Source organism: Pseudorasbora parva, chromosome 4 (genome assembly GCF_024679245.1).
Source record: "Pseudorasbora parva isolate DD20220531a chromosome 4, ASM2467924v1, whole genome shotgun sequence".
Classification (NCBI taxonomy): domain Eukaryota; kingdom Metazoa; phylum Chordata; class Actinopteri; order Cypriniformes; family Gobionidae; genus Pseudorasbora; species Pseudorasbora parva.
Genome location: NC_090175.1, coordinates 33,331,904 through 33,349,933, shown reverse-complemented (window position 1 = coordinate 33,349,933; position 18,030 = coordinate 33,331,904). Strand labels below are relative to the sequence as shown.

General features: G+C 37.2%; 1 protein-coding gene across 5 annotated transcripts; it reads left to right on the top strand.

The window, feature by feature from the left end:
* The first annotated feature begins 2,387 nt into the window (after positions 1 to 2,387).
* chst10 (carbohydrate sulfotransferase 10) lies at positions 2,388 to 16,447 on the top strand. Of its 5 annotated transcripts, XR_010904761.1 has the most exons (8): positions 2,389 to 2,619; positions 8,430 to 8,561; positions 8,773 to 8,905; positions 9,048 to 9,154; positions 9,297 to 9,531; positions 9,698 to 9,803; positions 12,238 to 13,999; positions 16,269 to 16,447. XR_010904761.1 is itself a non-coding variant. In XM_067441584.1 (7 exons), exons 2-7 carry the CDS (start codon positions 8,520 to 8,522, stop codon positions 12,785 to 12,787), a joined length of 1,173 nt encoding a protein of 390 aa, XP_067297685.1. In that variant the 5' UTR covers positions 2,389 to 2,619; positions 8,430 to 8,519; the 3' UTR covers positions 12,788 to 14,398. The 5 variants fall into 5 exon arrangements, 4 of the variants coding, with proteins under 4 accessions (XP_067297689.1, XP_067297686.1, XP_067297685.1 ...); XM_067441584.1 differs by lacking the exon at positions 16,269 to 16,447 and having other exon boundaries at positions 12,238 to 14,398; XM_067441588.1 differs by lacking the exons at positions 8,430 to 8,561; positions 16,269 to 16,447 and having other exon boundaries at positions 2,388 to 2,619; positions 8,871 to 8,905; positions 12,238 to 14,398.
* The last annotated feature ends 1,583 nt before the right edge of the window (positions 16,448 to 18,030 follow it).

Below are 18,030 nucleotides of genomic sequence, written 5' to 3'. Positions count from 1 at the left end.
TTTCGAACTCCTCCTAGGCCGTTGCTCCGATTTTCACGAAAATTGAAACAGATCATCTTCAGAGCATGTTGACAAAAAGTTATGGAATTCAAGTTGATTCGTCCAATCGTTTTCAATAAACGCACAAACAAATTTTACGTGGAGGTTGCAAAAACACACTAAAGGCTATATCTCCGCAACGCTTTATCGTATTCAAACCAACCTTGGTACATGTCATCACAAGCATGACTTAAAGCAACATGCAGCGTTTCGGCGCAGCGCCACCTACCTGTCCGGAGATACGAAAAATGCCTATTTTGGCTTATAACTTCTGAACCGTTTATCCAAAAATCATAAAATTGGTCTCATTAGATTCAGGGCGTCATGCCGAGTCGACTGATATCCAATTTTACCATGTCGGCCATTTTGGATGTCGGCCATTTTGAATTATGTGCAAAAATGCTGTATTTTATGAACGCATGAACGGATTGTTATGAAACTTGGTATGGGTCATCACCACGATGCCCTGAAGTAGCCTGAGAAGTTTCGAAACAGCGCCACCTAGTGGAGAATTTTTTTTTTCAAACGCTTATAACTTTGGGTGTGGTTGACATATTTTGATGGGATTGTGTTTTTTGGTCTCCTGAATCCTTGCCGACTCCAACGATACCAGACTTGCCAGGTTTCGGCATATGGTTTGCGCAGAGTTGTAATTTAGTGCTTAAAAAACATTTGCTGATATCTTCGAAACCGCTAGTCCGATCGAGACGAAACCAGCCTCAGAAGTTCGGAAACATAGGTCGATAGCTACACGCTAATGCCCAAATCTCAAAATATTGATAGTAAGGGGTAGTAAAATCCAATCAAAGTCAGGTGTCAGTCATTTTTTACGTGTTTTTTCATATAAATGTCTATAACTCCAAAACAAAATGAAATATTTTCACCAAACTTGACACACATATGTATGGGCTCACTACGAGGACACATAAAAAAATTGGTGGGATTGTGCCTCTTGGTGGCGCTATAATAAAACAAAACATGAAATTCCCATTGACTTCAATGCAGTATTACGGTTTAAAATGCTAATGCTATAATTTAAGAATGCACTAGTGTATCGTTACAAAACTCGGTATGTGTCTTCCGCTCTATGTCCCGAAGATATTCAAAAAGTTTCGGGGCAGCGCCACCTTGTGGTCAAAAGTTGTAATAAAATGTACAAAAATGCTAATAACTTTTGATTAAATTAGCCTATTGTAATGAGACTGGTCATAATACATTCATTGGCTCATGCCGAGAAGATAGATACCAATTTTGCCATATTTTGCAAACATATCTGTGCTCCATCTTGTTATTTGTTAAAAATCTACTTTTTCAAACTCATCCTAGACCGTTTGTCCGATTTTCACCAAAATTGATCCGTATCGTCTTCAGACCATGCTGACAAATAGTTATGGATTTCGGATTGATAGACAAAACAGTTTTCATATACCACTGCAACAGAGTTGAGCCATGATGCAAAAATTACTCTTGAGGCTGTATCTCTGCAATGCTTTGACATATTGACACCAAACTTTGCATGTGTCATTGTCATCTCAATCTGACTAAACCACATCAGTTTCGTAACAGTGACACCTATTGGTCGAAAGTGATAAACCATTAAACCATTATTATTGACTGTATTTAAAATTTGACTGCTATTTTGCCTAAAATCAACTTAATAGGTCCTTAATGGCTCATTGTTGCAGTTGGCTTGAGACTTCCAGCCATGCTGGCATGTCTTGTCTTCTTCTTTGCGCTTGGCCCCGATAATGGCTGCTTGCAGCTATATTTATTATTATTATTCTTTTATTTTGATGGGTGACTGGTTGATGGTTAATTATTTATTTCCAGTTAACGTGTTTATAAGTTCACTGCTATCATTAAAAGCTTCGTAATGTGTCTTTATGGTTTCTTATGATCACTATTGCTAAGAAGGTTTAGATCTTTGAACAGTATTTTATATTTTTAGCATATGCAGAATTATTATTAATGATACAATTGTATTTATGTGTGTGTGTGTGTGTGTGTGTGTGTGTGTGTGTGTCATTATAGCCTACATGTGTGTCATTTTATTTGTCTAGTTTATATATATATATATATATATATATATATATATATATATATATATATATATATATATATATATATATATATATATATATATATGAATGAATGAATTTGCATTCATTCATTTCATACATACACGAAAATCTACGGTTGCAGAGGCACATGTAACATTTGAATGTTTACAAAGCGCGTCACAACTTTGACGGCTTTGACCGTTCGAAAATAGCGGAAGGCTAACGCATAGAAACAGTCTCTAATGAGGCTTCTACGTATACATTTCTATGGTCAGAACACCGCATCAGAGCGCTCTCTGGCGCACTGTAATTACGTCAGCTTCCAGAATTCGCTCATCTGTTGTCATTCCCTTATTCTCCTTAAAGGACAATATGTACCATTGATATACAAAGCAAAGCACAGTTAACGAGTGACTGATTACGGATGCAGCTAATGTTCAGCGGAATACAGCAAACAAATTACTCAGCGAACCCCGACAGCAGGAGATGACAGAAGACACAGAAGATGTGCATTGAAAAGGTTTGGATTAACGTTAGGTAATTTACAATGTGTAACGTTAAATTAGACTAGGCAATGACTCTGCGTGAGGTGAAATCGTTTCTCGTTTAGTTTATATTAACTGTATGATTGTTACATTAACTCGTTGCTGCTGGGTGAGGCGAGGTTTTTAAGTTATAACGTTAACGTTAGCTGTGTTATTAGCCCCGGTTCTCGTAATGAAAGCACTATCTATATGGAACATAGAATAGGCCTATATTTAAATAAATAAAATAAAAAATAAAATAGTGAATTCAGCGCTTCTGAACGGTCTAGTGTACCAATCATCCCTGGCAAATATTATGTTTAGACTACTCTCTATTAAGTTTGGCTATTAAGTTTACTGGCTATTTATACTGGCTATATAAACTCTGGTTATTAAGTTTACTGTTACTGAAGTATAGCTGTTGTTGTTACAGACATGAGCTATATGCTGCCTTCATGTGCTTTCGGAAATTTCCTACTTCCCACTTCTGAAGTCGTGATTCGCTTTCAAAATTTGATTTGAGAGGGCGTTCATGTCCAATTTTTAACTTGGAAACTCTCACTTAAGTTACGATAGTTCGTTGAATTTTTTTTAGTGTCTTTCAAAGAAATCACATTTGTTATGGGTTTAAATACTTTGCAAAAACTCTAAATAATTGCATTTAGGTGAAAACTATGGTGCACGAATCAGTCCGCAGAAGAGAGAGAAACGATTCTAAATTACACATTTTTATATTTTGCTAGAAGTAAGAGTGTTACACATGTCAGCATGCCAGCAATTTAGCATCTCAAAGGCCTTAAGACTAGACACACTAGACTTTGAGTGCACAAAATTCAGTGGCATCTTTTTTTATAAACATGAATTCAATAACAATTAGTAATGCATTCAAAGTGTAAAAATATACTGTTTACTTTCACTCCGTGATGTATGGATATTCTGCTGGTCATAAATCATCACGTAATGCAAGTTTCCAGATCAACCAACTTGAACTAGCAAAACTTTATGCATGAGGTTGCATTTGTGGTTTGACATTTGCATGCGTGTTAATGGATGTCAATGGAATTCAATTTGTAGTGTGAATGCCCCTTTTACACTCACCAAATTTGAAGATGATCCGAAATTAACTTGAGGAGGAGTTAAAGTATGATGCCTGGAAATGGCAAAAACTGCACAAAAGTCATAGAGTATCTAATAATGTAATGTCCTAATAATACCTAAAAAACTTTTGAAGTGAAGCCTCAAATGTAAAAGCCTCAAATGCAAAATTTAAAATGGCTGACTCCCTTTTGTATTTGAGGCTTCACTCCAAAAGTTTTTTTTTAGCTATTGGGACATTACATATGTGTATTGAATTCCATGCATAATGTAGTGGGAGGAGCACTTGTTGAATCGTGTAGGTGGCGTTATTAAGCCATTTTTGCCACACCTAATTCTGAAACTCATATCAGATGTAAATTAATGACAGTTCTGATGTGTGCAAAGTTTCATGATTTTTCAAGCATGTTTAGGCCCTTAAAAATGCGATTAATCTCGGAGAAGAACAATAAATATAGCTGCAAGACTGGGGGAAGTGCAACAGAAGCAAAAAAGGAAGCAGACCAACTGAAAAAATGAGTGAAGACATTTGCAGCTATCGATTCTTTTTGTAATTGATTAATCTAGCACTTAATCGATCGATTAATCGGATAATAATTACCGGTACTTTTTTCTTTATTAAAGGACAACTCCGGCAAATTTTTAAGTTTATCTTGATCGTTATATCTTTGTGAGTACAGTCTATAGAGAAAAAAAAACGAACCGGATTGATGCTTGCAACACAGATTTATTACAGTTAATGCCCAGAGCCCCCCCTCAGCTAAAACGGCAGCTTTTGGGGCATTCACGTAAAGGGTGTCTTTGGACCTCTTAACAGACACAAAATGCAATTAAAATGTCTGTCCAACATGAACAGGTCCCTTACATGACAACGAGATGCGTTTAGCCACTCAGCCATTGTTTAAATTCACCTGTTTTAGGCGGCTAGCTGTGTCTCGTGCTAAAGTCCTGTGAGAACGCAGCGGTAGCCGGAAAACCAGTCCAGTGGGGAGTAGAGGCTCTGCTCATCGGCTCGACGGTCCTCAGTATTGAACGTGTCTGAGAGAAATAGTTTTTGATTCTGTACTGCTGATCCTGAGGAGAGGACCACTGCTCGTTCAGTTACTCGCTCATGCTCAGTATCAGCGACTCGTGAGTTCATCAGATCTCTCAGCAAAACATGACTCAGTTCAGTGAACGGTTGGAGTTACAACATATAATTCAAGACATTAGTTTATTTATATTCGGAGGGACTGTCACTCATGTCAGAAAGTGAGTAAATAAAGTAACATGTGCGATCAGCGCTGATTTGAGACGCGAAATGTAGTAGGCTACGTAACCTAAATTCTATTAAAGAGTAAACAAAGAGAATTGGAATTCTGACGAGGCATGTTCAGTAAAAACTTTTGGATTTTAAATAAAAAATAATGATTAATGCTGTGTTTGTGGTATGCAACAGTGGATCAGTTGCGGACTGCAAACGCAGCATATGTGAAAGCACTAAAGGGTGTGGGGCTCCTGCAACGCACACGCAACGCAACACGCACCGCACACGCACTGCAGACGGAGTATGTGTGAAACGGGCGTCACACTCCGCCGCGGCCGAACCACAGACAGTATAACGTGTTATTGTGATCCCTTATTCACTCATTCTGTGTTATGGGTTTATTTTGTGCCGATTCACCGTCGATAGTGTGAGACTATGCATTTGTGTTTATGTAGCCTACATACTTTAACTACATGAGTATTGCAATGTTAAACTTCATCATATCGCTGATTAACCGCGGTGTAAAGTGAACACACACACACACACACACACACACACACACACACACACACACACACACACACACACACACACACACACACACACACACCACCACCGCGTGTGTCAAAGCAGATGCAGAAGTGAAGTACCGTCTCTTCACCTGCACAAAACGCCACAATGCAGCTTTTCTAACTTTTTTTTTTTTAGGAAACCTGTGGACTCAATGTCCTGACAGGCTGGACACAATACTTTTCCATGACAATGATAAATTTAAATAGAAAGACTACCGAAAATACACTGATTACTACAGAATACCAACCTATTCTGCACTGAGCCAATGCAGAGCTTGGCAGACAACTGTGACGTAATATGACGCGATGTTGAAAAAAACAGCGTTTTTTACACAGCCAACGAAACGGCCACTTTATCTGCTAAATTTGTGCTCTTATGTCTTTTAAAAAACATTTACAATCCTGCATTACCTTTTCATATGGCATTTTCATACAAGGATATATGTTTATCTCAATTTTTTTTTTAACCTGCAATATGCTTTTTAAGGGAATAACATAGTTTAAAATGAAAAAGCGGTGAAGTAACGCTTTAAGAACATGCATGTAAACGCACCCAATGATGGAAAACAAACCTGACAGAAGTGATTGTCTCATGCATAATCACTAAATTATATTTTAGGCATACAACAGCGCAGTGATTGGATTGAATGAGCTTTATGTCATGAATATATGTCGACTATCGCTCGAAATGGTTGATGTCAGCATGTTCGACCAGCCCCATACTTGGGCCGAAAGTACATGGTGACGTCAGCTTTTGTGACGTTGCTCCAACTCAGCTTTTCAAACCAGAGGACAAAAATTGCAAAAATACCTATTTTTCATATGAATAACATTAATAAGTACCTTTAGTATTTTCAATGATGTTTAGCCTATACATATCTGTTAACATCTCAAAAAAAGTTTTTTGGGGTTTCATGACGAGAAGATTTCCTGATCACTCAATGAACTTCTTCTTTCGGCTTTTCCCTTCAGGGGTCGCCACAGCGAATCATCTAGGCCTATCCTCTGTATCCTCTTCTCTCAGACCCACTACCTTCATGTCCTCCTTTACATCCATAAACCTCCTCTTTGGTCTTCCTCTCGACCTCCTGCCTTGCAGCTCTAACCTCAGCATCCTTTTACCAATATATTCACTCTTCCTCCTCTGAACATGTCCAAACCATCTCAACATGGCCTCCCTTACTTTGTCTCCAAAACATCTCACATGTGCTGACCCTCTGATGTACTCATTCCTGATCCTATCCATCCTCGTCACTCCCAAAGAGAACCTCAACATCTTCAGCTCTGCTACCTCCAGCTCTTCCTCCTGTCTTTTCCTCAGTGCAACTGTCTCCAAACCATACAGCATCGCTGGTCTCACTACTGTCCTGTACACATTTCCTTTCATTCTTGCTGGTACTCTTTTATCACACAACAGACCTGACACTTTTCTCCACCCATTCCAACCTGCCTGCACACGCTTCTTCACCTCTTTTCCACCCTCCCCTTTGCTCTGGACTGTTGACCCTATAAGTACTTAAAATCCTGCACCTTCTTTACCTCTTCTACCTGTAACCTCACTGTCACACTTGGTTCTCTCTTATTCACACACATGTATTCTGTCTTGCTGCGACTAACCTTCATTCCTCTTCTCTCCAGAGCAAACCTCCACCTCTCTAGACTTTCACTCAGTGAACTGACTGCTCATATTCAGTGTTCAATTACATAGTAAAATAGTATCCTCGTCTCGCTTATTACTGAAACAGGCAATCTCTGGCGTCTCTGCTTTATGCTTCAGAAGGGCTTATCGGAATCCTATGGTTGATGTCACGGACACTATGTCCATATTTTTTTACAGTCTATGATTGACACAATTTTCATTTTTGGGTGAACTATCCATTTAAGTGTTTATTTCAAGGAGTTCAGTAAAGTTCGCATACAGAGATTTTAACTTCCCGGATCAATAATTCATGAGCTAAACACGCATAACACATCTTTAACATAGACAATGAGCTTCAACCTAATTTTCCTCAAAGCGAGCCTTATAATATATTTTGGAACAGGTGGCTGAGAGAAAAGTCAGATGAGATTTTCGACTCAACCCGAAAAGCGTTTCTACAAAAAAAGTCATCTTCAAAATTACACTTTGTAGTATCACCTAATCCAGTTTACACATTAATAGACTCCTACTGGTCATACTATAACACATAGTTTGATAAAATGTGCTTTTGCATACTTTTTATGATTTGTTTTTTTTTTAATGAAAAATATTCAATAACTTCACTGTAATGCACTGGACTGTCACCAAATTCAGTTCACATAACATTGCTCTGCTGATAGTTATACTACAAAACTTAGTTGGGTAAGTAAAAGCACATAAAGATAATAGCTATAAAAATAAAAAACAAATAGCAAATATAGGCTTATTCTTTACACAAATGATGCTGGTATCAGCTAGCATACTACAATACTTGCAACCATAGCTTTTGGATGATAATTGCTTACTGATTTTGGTGACATTAAGCTGTATAACATTTAGTTTATTTATAGAAGTTATTAAATATTTTTTCTATTAACAGTGAATGTATTGATTTTATTTCATAATAAATAATCATACATATTATGCAAAAATAAATGCTATCAAACTAATTGTTGTAATATAACCAGCAGAAGAGCAGTGATATTTGAACTGACTGAATTTGGTGATAGTCACGTGCCTTTCAGTGAAGTTATTGAATACTTTACATATATAAAATCATAAAAATTATGCAAAAACATTGATTGTGTAATCTGGATTAGGTGACACTACAGTGTGTAATATTGAATAATGTTTTGACTATTAATGGTCATCAACTAAGCCAAAACCGACAGTTTTCGTAAGTAAAAACTTTACACCTGCTTGTCTTAATCACAGAGACAAGAACGTAACTGACAGGATCAAAAGCCAGACTTGCAAACTAAGTGTGCCAAAGGGGAGGATGAGGAGGTGAGCACGGTTGGATACATGCAGACCATCCTGGTTGACCTCTGTTGCTTCACAGAGCTGGTGAGAAGCACACAGATAGTGTGATAATATACTGTAATGTTAAATCAAAGGATGTGGGGAAAATACATGAGCTTAAAATACATTAGAATGTTTCAGGAATTGAAAAGGATAAATACTGTTAACGTTAATTATTTTAAATGCGTTCAACAGAAAATAGTAATCATAAAAAGTAACTCATTATTTTCTCAGCCCAAATATGTTTTTATTGTAGGACTTCTTTTTTTTGCCTGTCCATGTGCCAATAATGCGTCGTCATTGGTTGCTGGTTGGTGCTTGTGGCTGGGTGCTACTCATCCTTATGTTCGTCAGCAAGTTCATCAACTTCAGCTTCAGAATACCAGGTGGTATGTATTTATCACATTATGTCAGGATTTTTGTGTGGATGGATATGTCTAAAGTGCCTATCTATGTTGTATTTGTAATTTAAAAAGTCCAACAACATGTATTTTATATTCACTGGTCAGTTTTCCTGGAATACATTTTCAGACTTTGTGGGGAGGACAGACATTTTTGTTTGGACCATGCCATCTGTTACGACGAAATTACCTTCTGTCCACTGGCCAGACAAGGCAGCATCACAGCCGTATATATTGGTAAGAGTTTGTCCATGTACAGTGGGTTCACTTATTTGCTTTATTCAAAAACAAATTGTTAAGAGTTATATGATCTATTTTTGGATGTCATGTATATGCGTATTTATGTTTATTGGGTTATTGTGTTTATTGTGGCTATTAGTCCTCAGTTAGTCCCTCTGTAGTGGAGCCCATAGACTGGCAGTCAGTGAATGAGAGGCGTTTGGAGCTGTTATCAACTGTATGCAGAAATTCATCTCTTTGGAACCTCACCCACACAAATGTGCGCAAGTTTGTCTTGGACCGTATTTTTGTGTGTGACAAGCACAAGATTCTCTTCTGTCAGACACCCAAAGTTGGAAACACACAGTGGAAGAAGGTTCTAATTGTCCTCAATGGTAAGAAATGTCTTCATGTTAAATAAAATGTAGTGTTGATAAATCTAAAATGATCCAAAATAAACCAAATTAGACCTGAAAAATTCCCTAAAATGAGCATTCTATTTTAGGCATATTGGAGACGCTGTATATCTTTCTTGAACTATTTTTTTTTCTTGTGTTTCAGGAAAGTTCTCAACGGTTGAAGCTATACCAGAGAACTTGGTTCATGATCATGAAAGAAATGGCTTACCTCGCTTGTCCTCTATGACTGACACAGAAATCCATCAAAGGTTTATATACGTTTATGAAAAACTCTTGTGTTACTAAAATGTTGCTAAACAGGGCTCAAAAATCATTATTATTATTGATTGATTAGCTGTCCAGTCAGGTTAGTAGTTTAGATTATTTTATTGATAACATTAGTTATCAATAAAATATACATTATCAATAGTGCTGGGTGACCCGAATCGCCCCGAATTACATATAACCTGAAGCCTACGTGCATAATTAAAAAAAAAAGAAAAACCCGACCCAAGCACATCTGCGGTCAGAGAGCAGAAATTAGAAAATGTTAGATAATAACGCTGTCATAGAATATTTTCAAATAATATAATTTTGTTAAATGCCAGACATAATTCAAAAGAATTCGGGTCTTCTCGGGTCCACTAATACCAAACCGATCCGAAGCACTCATCAAAGATCAGAAGATCAGTCCAGAAATCAACTCAATACTTCATTTATTAGCTAATATAAACCTCATGTTTAATTCTTGCATACTGAATATCATTAGTGGTTGTATATCAAGAGCAGGGACAGTTTTTTTTACATGCTTTTTATTTAAAGATTCCACCGGAACAAATAGAATGTCTCTGCAACGGCGTTAAGCGATTAATGCACTCGTCTGTGTGTAGACTGCACATACAGCAGCACACTGATAACAGCGGCAACGAGCGCCAGCTCGCCTCTTATATAACAAATGAATAAAATTATGGTCTTCTAGTTAACCAGAGATGTTTTGTTTGTATTAATTAGGTTAATCCGTGCAAGATGTTTCAAAAAGTGGTGAGGACCTGTCCCACCCGCAAATTACGCCTATGTATATCAATAACCCGCAACAAACTGTTGTAGCTTACACTGTATATGGATACAACTTTTATCGATATTATTGGTTACTTCAGTAAAAAACGTATTGCTGCCTTGAAGAACAACCGTGCGAAGATGATGATTAAGCCGCCGCCACCGCTGCTCCATGTCTCCTGAGAGCACTGTGAGATCATTCCAATATGCGCATCAAATGTCCATCAAAAGCTCTTGATCCAATCAGAGTAGATCACTGTTAAGCCTGCCCCCACAAGAGGTTTGTGTCAAACCAGCAAACGAAAAACTGAGAAACGTAAGCAAAATCTTTGGCAATGCATTCACAATCCACGATTTCTTTTGCGAAAACCAGTCTTTCAAAAACTTTAACAAAGAATAAAGCATACTGAATATCCTGTTACATTTGTGTGACTGAGTTAATTTTTCTTCTTCTTTTGTAATAACATTTTTTGATAGTTTCTGAAAAAGTTTTGTTCAGTTTTATTGAGACAAAGGTAATTCCATACAAAAATAGATTTAACATCTGAGAAGCTAAAGCATGACAGAAAAACAGTCAAAACACTCTGGCAGAGAAGGCAGATAAGGGAGGAAGCTAAATAGTGTGAGAAATTAAATGAAAGGAGAAACAGGTGAGAAGTGTGCAAGAGCCCTAATTTATAATGCAGCACAGCTGCCTCCGGGAAACTTAAATGAGAGACAGGTGAGAGAGTGGTGTGCAGTAGTACTGATTAAGAATACAGCACAGCTGTGGTGCAGTGGAAAAATACAGGCAAACAAATGAGAGAGCAGGAAGAGCAATGATCAAACCCGAGTCCTGACACTGGGTTTGTCCATTTTCAACCCAACTTAGGTTGTTTTTAACCCAGAATTTTTTAGAGTGTATAAATTGAGAATCGTCACTTGTGCATGCTTTTTCAGCTATGTATTTCCTCAAACAAAGCGTGCGTCTTGTGACAACATGCTAAGAAGTAAGAACAAGATCTGCTGTATGTTGTGCCATTACTGTATCGCTCTCTTCTTCGCACTAGAATATCGATCACTACACCATGCCTATCATAAGCGTACGATTGGCGGTGGAAATGCAAGTACTGAATTGAGTAGCAATTTTTGCTAACTGGTAGGACCCACTTAAAATGATGGCAACTAGTGGATAATCACCTAAATTTGTAATGGTTTCAGTAAGGCAGTTTGCATATTATAGTTGTTAAATAGAGTACATAAAGTGCAACTACTTAAAATGACAAACATCTGTAAGCCTCACCTCTGTAACCTTGTTAAACACAGCAGTTGAAATATTGACTCTGATATTGCCTGAGTTTTAGAAATATTTTATAAATTACATTGACACTGCTCAGAAAAATTACATTAAATTTTAGAATTAATTTTAATGATTTAATGTCTCTCAGGACATATTTGGAATATTTATTATATAGATACATTTTTATTTCTGTTTTCATAATTTTAATACATAGTTTATTATTATTATTATTATTATTAAAAGGATACATTTTTTCTGATTAATTTAATATTTTTTATATATTGCTGTTTTCACAACTTGGCAAGTAAAATTGTTGCATGTTTTGTTAAGATACTGTTAACCTGAAGTTGTTATTTTTTGTTTCACAGATTGAATTCCTATTTCAAGTTTTTTATTGTCAGAGACCCATTTGAGCGCCTCATATCTGCTTTCAAGGACAAGTTTGTGAAGAACCCAAGATTTGAACCCTGGTACAAACATGATATTGCCCCAGCTATCATTCGCAAATATCGCAAAAGTCACCATGGTGATAGTGAAAGTGTTGGTCTTCAGTTTGAAGACTTTGTTCGTTACCTAGGTGACAAGTCAGGACGACAGCACTTGGACAGGCAGTTTGGTGACCACATTATTCACTGGCTAACATATGCTGAGCTGTGTGCTCCTTGTGATATTTCCTACAATGTTGTGGGACACCATGAGACTTTGGAGCTGGATGCTCCTTATATTCTAAAAGCTGCTGGTATTGCTGACCTGGTTTCATACCCCAATATCCCACCAGGGATAACCCACTACAATCGCACCAAGGTGGAACACTATTTTTCTGGAATCACCCAACGAGATGTTCGTCGGCTCTATGCTTATTACCAGGGAGACTTCAGCCTGTTTGATTACCAGAGACCTGCCTTCTTATTGGACTGATGTAAAGATGCCCTGATATTTTTATCCTATTTTTATGGAACTCTGGGACCTTTTTAGCTTACTGATAAAAATGTGGTTGCCTCAAAATATTTTTCAATTGCCTGCCCTACATGATGGATTATATATTGTTCTTTTTCACTGATCTGAGACATAATTAGTACTTAAGTACATAATAATATGTACATGGTGTTTGAATTTGACTTGGTCAGGGATCTGCACTAAAAGGTAACTTCAACCAGAAATTACTAGGATTCAGCAGTGCAACAGTAAAGTGTATCTTTCTGTTTTGATTTTAGTTTTTAATACTTTTCACTGGTTTTAGAGTCTAAGCTTGATGTTAATTTCTGTATTTGCCATATAATTGAGTGCCATATTATTTAGATAAACTTATGGATTTCATTAACTGATTTTCAGATAAGTATATACAATTATATTATAAAATACTATTTAAAATTAAGTTAAAGTGTTGACAATAATAAAGTGTCCTCTCTATCACCTCTCCATTATTGAGAATATTCATTAATATTAATATTCAGAATCTTCAAACCGTTTTATTCTTGAAGCATGGTAGTACTGATAGATCCTATTTTAATTAATCTTATAATTTTGGTTTAATTTGAGCCTTTAATACATTAGCCTTACATACACTATCAAATGCTCTCATCAAAGTTACAGTTGATTTACTCTTATCATCCGATCGTAGTTGTATCTCTCTATTAGTGTTACTCGATCTTAGCGCTGCATTTGATATATCGAATAAGAATTTTTGTTTGAATTTTTTCACAAAAAAAAAAAAAAAAAAAAAATCACAATTGGTACTTTGTTGTTCCTCCTCTTGCTTTTATGATAGCCTGAATCCTTTGATGCATGGACTTAACTAATGAAAAACAATATTCCTCATCAATCTGGTTACAACTTTCTCAAATAGCAGTTGACAGATCAAGCTTTGCAGGATGGAGCCTTGTCATGGACTTTAAAAAAAAAAAAAATTCCACTACAAATTTTCAACTGGATTGAGATCCGGACTGTTTGCTGGCCATGCCATTGAGTTGATATGCCTTTCCTGAAGAAATGTTTTAGCACTCTTTGCTTTGTGACAAGATGCATTGTCATCCTGAAAAATGCCTTCACCATCACCAAAGCCATTTTTTTATGGATGGAATAAGAAAAGTGTCCAAAATTTCAATGTACACATGTGCATTGACTGTTGAGGTAATGATTGCCATCTCCCCAGGTCTTTTACCTGTCATGCAACCACATCATAAATGAGTTGTGAAATTTTTGTATATTTTTTATTTGGCAGTCATCTATACAGGGAGTGCAGAATTATTAGGCAAGTTGTATTTTTGAGGATTCATTTTATTATTGAACAACAACCATGTTCTCAATGAACACAAAAAAACTCATTAATATCAAAGCTGAATATTTTTGGAAGTTTTAGTTTTTAGTTTTAGCTATTTTAGGGGGATATCTGTGTGTGCAGGTGACTATTTATGTGCATAATTATTAGGCAACTTAACAAAAAACAAATTTATACCCATTTCAATTATTTATTTTTACCAGTGAAACCAATATAACATCTCAACATTCACAAATATACATTTCTGACATTCAAAAACCAAACAAAAACAAATCAGTGACCAATATAGCCACCTTTCTTTGCAAGGACACTCAAAAGCCTGCCATCCATGGATTCTGTCAGTGTTTTGATCTGTTCACCATCAACATTGCGTGCAGCAGCAACCACAGCCTCCCAGACACTGTTCAGAGAGGTGTACTGTTTTCCCTCCTTGTAAATCGCACATTTGATGATGGACCACAGGTTCTCAATGGGGTTCAGATCAGGTGAAAACGGAGGCCATATCATTAGATTTTCTTCTTTTATACCCTTTCTTGCCAGCCACGCTGTGGAATACTTGGACGCGTGTGATGGAGCATTGTCCTGCATGAAAATCATGTTTTTCTTGAAGGATGCAGACTTCTTCCTGTACCACTGCTTAAAGAAGGTGTCTTCCAGAAACTGGCAGTAGGACTGGAGTTGAGCTTGACTCCATCCTCAACCCGAAAAGGCCCCACAAGCTCATCTTTGATGATACCAGCCCAAACCAGTACTCCACCTCCACCTTGCTGGCGTCTGAGTCGGACTGGAGCTCTCTGCTCTTTACCAATCCAGCCACGGGCCCATCCATCTGGCCCATCAAGACTCACTCTCATTTCATCAGTCCATAAAACCTTAGAAAAATCAGTCTTGAGATATTTCTTGGCCCAGTCTTGACGTTTCAGCTTGTGTGTCTTGTTCAGTGGTGGTCGACTTTCTGCCTTTCTTACCTTGGCCATGTCTCTGAGTATTGCACACCTTGTGCTTTTGGGCACTCCAGTGATGTTGCAGCTCTGAAATATGGCCAAACTGGTGGCAAGTGGCATCTTGGCAGCTGCACGCTTGACTTTTCTCAGTTCACAGGCAGTTATTTTGCTCCTTGGTTTTTCCACACGCTTCTTGCGACCCTGTTGACTATTTTGAATGAAACGCTTGATTGTTCGATGATCACGCTTCAGAAGCTTGGCTATTTTAAGACTGCTGCATCCCTCTGCAATATATCTCATTATTTTTGACTTTTCTGAGCCTGTCAAGTCCTTCTTTTGACCCATTTTGCCAAAGGAAAGGAAGTTGCCTAATAATTATGCACACCTGATATAGGGTGTTGATGTCATTAGACCACACCCCTTCTCATTACAGAGATGCACATCACCTAATATGCTTAATTGGTAGTAGGCTTTCCAGCCTATACAGCTTGGAGTAAGACAACATGCATAACGAGGATGATGTGGTCAAAATACTCATTTGCCTAATAATTCTGCACTCCCTGTATATGTTTCATTAGAATAGGGTGACCATATTTTAATTACTGAAAACCAGGACACTCTGCCTGGCAACGAGATACTCAAATGATACTTGGAAGTTTACTCAGATTCCTTATTAATTTCAATGCATTTAAAGTATGCCCCCTCTGTATTGATAGAACATTTTTATATTAGGGCTAGGATGGGACCTGAAAACAGGACGTTTGGTCACCCTAGATTAGAACAACAAATGTTTTGATGAATGCTTGTCACGTTAACTGTGAAACCATTGCAGATAATAGTTAAATGCTCAACTTTTTCCTTCTCAGCTAATTTTAATGAAAAATTACATTGTAAATGAAGTGTAACCCAACTACCCTTCTGAAAATGAACCATGGTTTATTATAGCAAAACCATGATATTTTTTTTTTTTTTTTTTTTTTTTGTATATTGATAACGATTTGTATAACCACAGAAATACCATAGTTAAACTATTGGATAATTGGTGGAATAACTTTTTTGTTAGGTTTATTTTTATATGTATTAAAACATACAATTTATACATGTATTGTGCAAACGTATTTTAGGACTAGGAATATGTTGCTTGTTAATAACTGAATTTTTTTTTATCTCATTAAAGATGGGAAAAAATCTTTCAGGTAGCCTAATATTGATGCTGAAGAGGCATATGTGGACTCTACAGTGATCACACAGAAAGACTTAAGAGCTTGGATAGAACTGTGAGGTTGAAGGAAATGTAAGAAACACAAGCATAAACATGATTCTTTAAATTTTCATTTAAAGTGTCCACTCCCCTCATCAGATGTTGAATTCCTGCTTTTGTGTTCTGCAGCAGATTGCACTCACAGGTTTAACCAAGTCTTAAGGGCAGAAATAAGTAATAATAATAATAATAGTAATAAACATTTTGATCAAATACTGAAATTAACATTTTTCATTTTGTTTTCAGAATGTGAACATCTATCCAGTGGACAGCCATGTCATCGTGACATGGTTGCCTTCTTTTTGTGCAACATGGACGGCTTACCTGTATGTATGGCTTAAATTTAAGCAAGTCTGGAATTTCATGTGGCATACATTAAATCAGTTATTCTGTTATTCTGTTAGCTATTCTTATATATATCTTTATTATACATGTAGCCTTACATTAGGGACACTGATGCTGTTGTCTTTCCATCTTTTGTGCCAGGACACTGGATGCTCTGTGTGAGTCTGCTTAGATGTAACATAACTCTAACATACCGGTTGTCGAACAAATTTAAATCAACTACTTTTTGCATGTTATTTCTTGATATTTGCATTTTCTAACAATTTAAAATATGGCGGCATTTTTCAGATCATGAAGCCAAAATTGAGAGAATTGTATTTTCGCAATTCTCAGAGAAGCCCAGGTTTTGGTGATGGCACTTACAATGCCATATACAGGTTTTGCTTACATCTGTCTGCCCATATTTGGTGTTTACCATCCACAGAAGAAGGGCCAGATACGTGTTGTTTTTGATTCCAGTGCTAAACATGAAGGTATCTCCCTCAACAATGTGTTACTGAGTGGACCAGACTTAAACAACACACTGTTAGGTGTCCTCATTCGCTTTCGCAGGGAACCTGTGGCAGTCACAGCGGATATACAGCACTTGTTCTATTGCTTCATTGTCCGTGAAGACCATAGAGACTTCCTCAGATTTCTTTGGTTTAAAGATAATAATCCAGACAAACATATAGTGGAGTACTGCATGAAAGTGCATGTTTTTGGTAATAGTCCATCACCTACTTTGGCCATATATGGGTTGCGAAGCAATTTGTGATGCGGAATTTCTATGTGGATGATGAACTTGCCTCATTTCCATCCAGTGAAGAAGCTATCACAGTGCAGAAACAGACAAAAGAAATACTAGCAGAATCAAACATCAGACTGCACAAGATTGCCTCGAACAGTAGAAAGGTTATGGAAGCATTCTGTCACAAGGACTTGGCCAAAGATTTGCAATACATTGCAATCACCATCAGATCCCTTACCTATGCAACAAAGCTTGGGACTCATGTGGACTCATGTGGAATCTCCAAACTGACACTGACATTATGTGTCAAAGGCAGAGAAGCCATTTACCAGAAGAGGCATCCTCTCTGTGGTTAACAGTCTTTATGACCCTCTGGGTTTCTTGGCCCCTGTAACAGTACAGGGTAAAGCTTTGGTCAGAGAACTAGCCAATGATCAATGTGACTGGGATTCTCTCATACCAGCTGAAAGAGAAGATCAGTGGAGAGCATGGCTTGATTCACTTTTGAAGCTTGAGCAGATACAGATTAAAAGACCATACCTTCCTGTTTCTCTAGGCTTTACACAACACAGGGAACTATGATAGTTATAATCTGAATGTAAC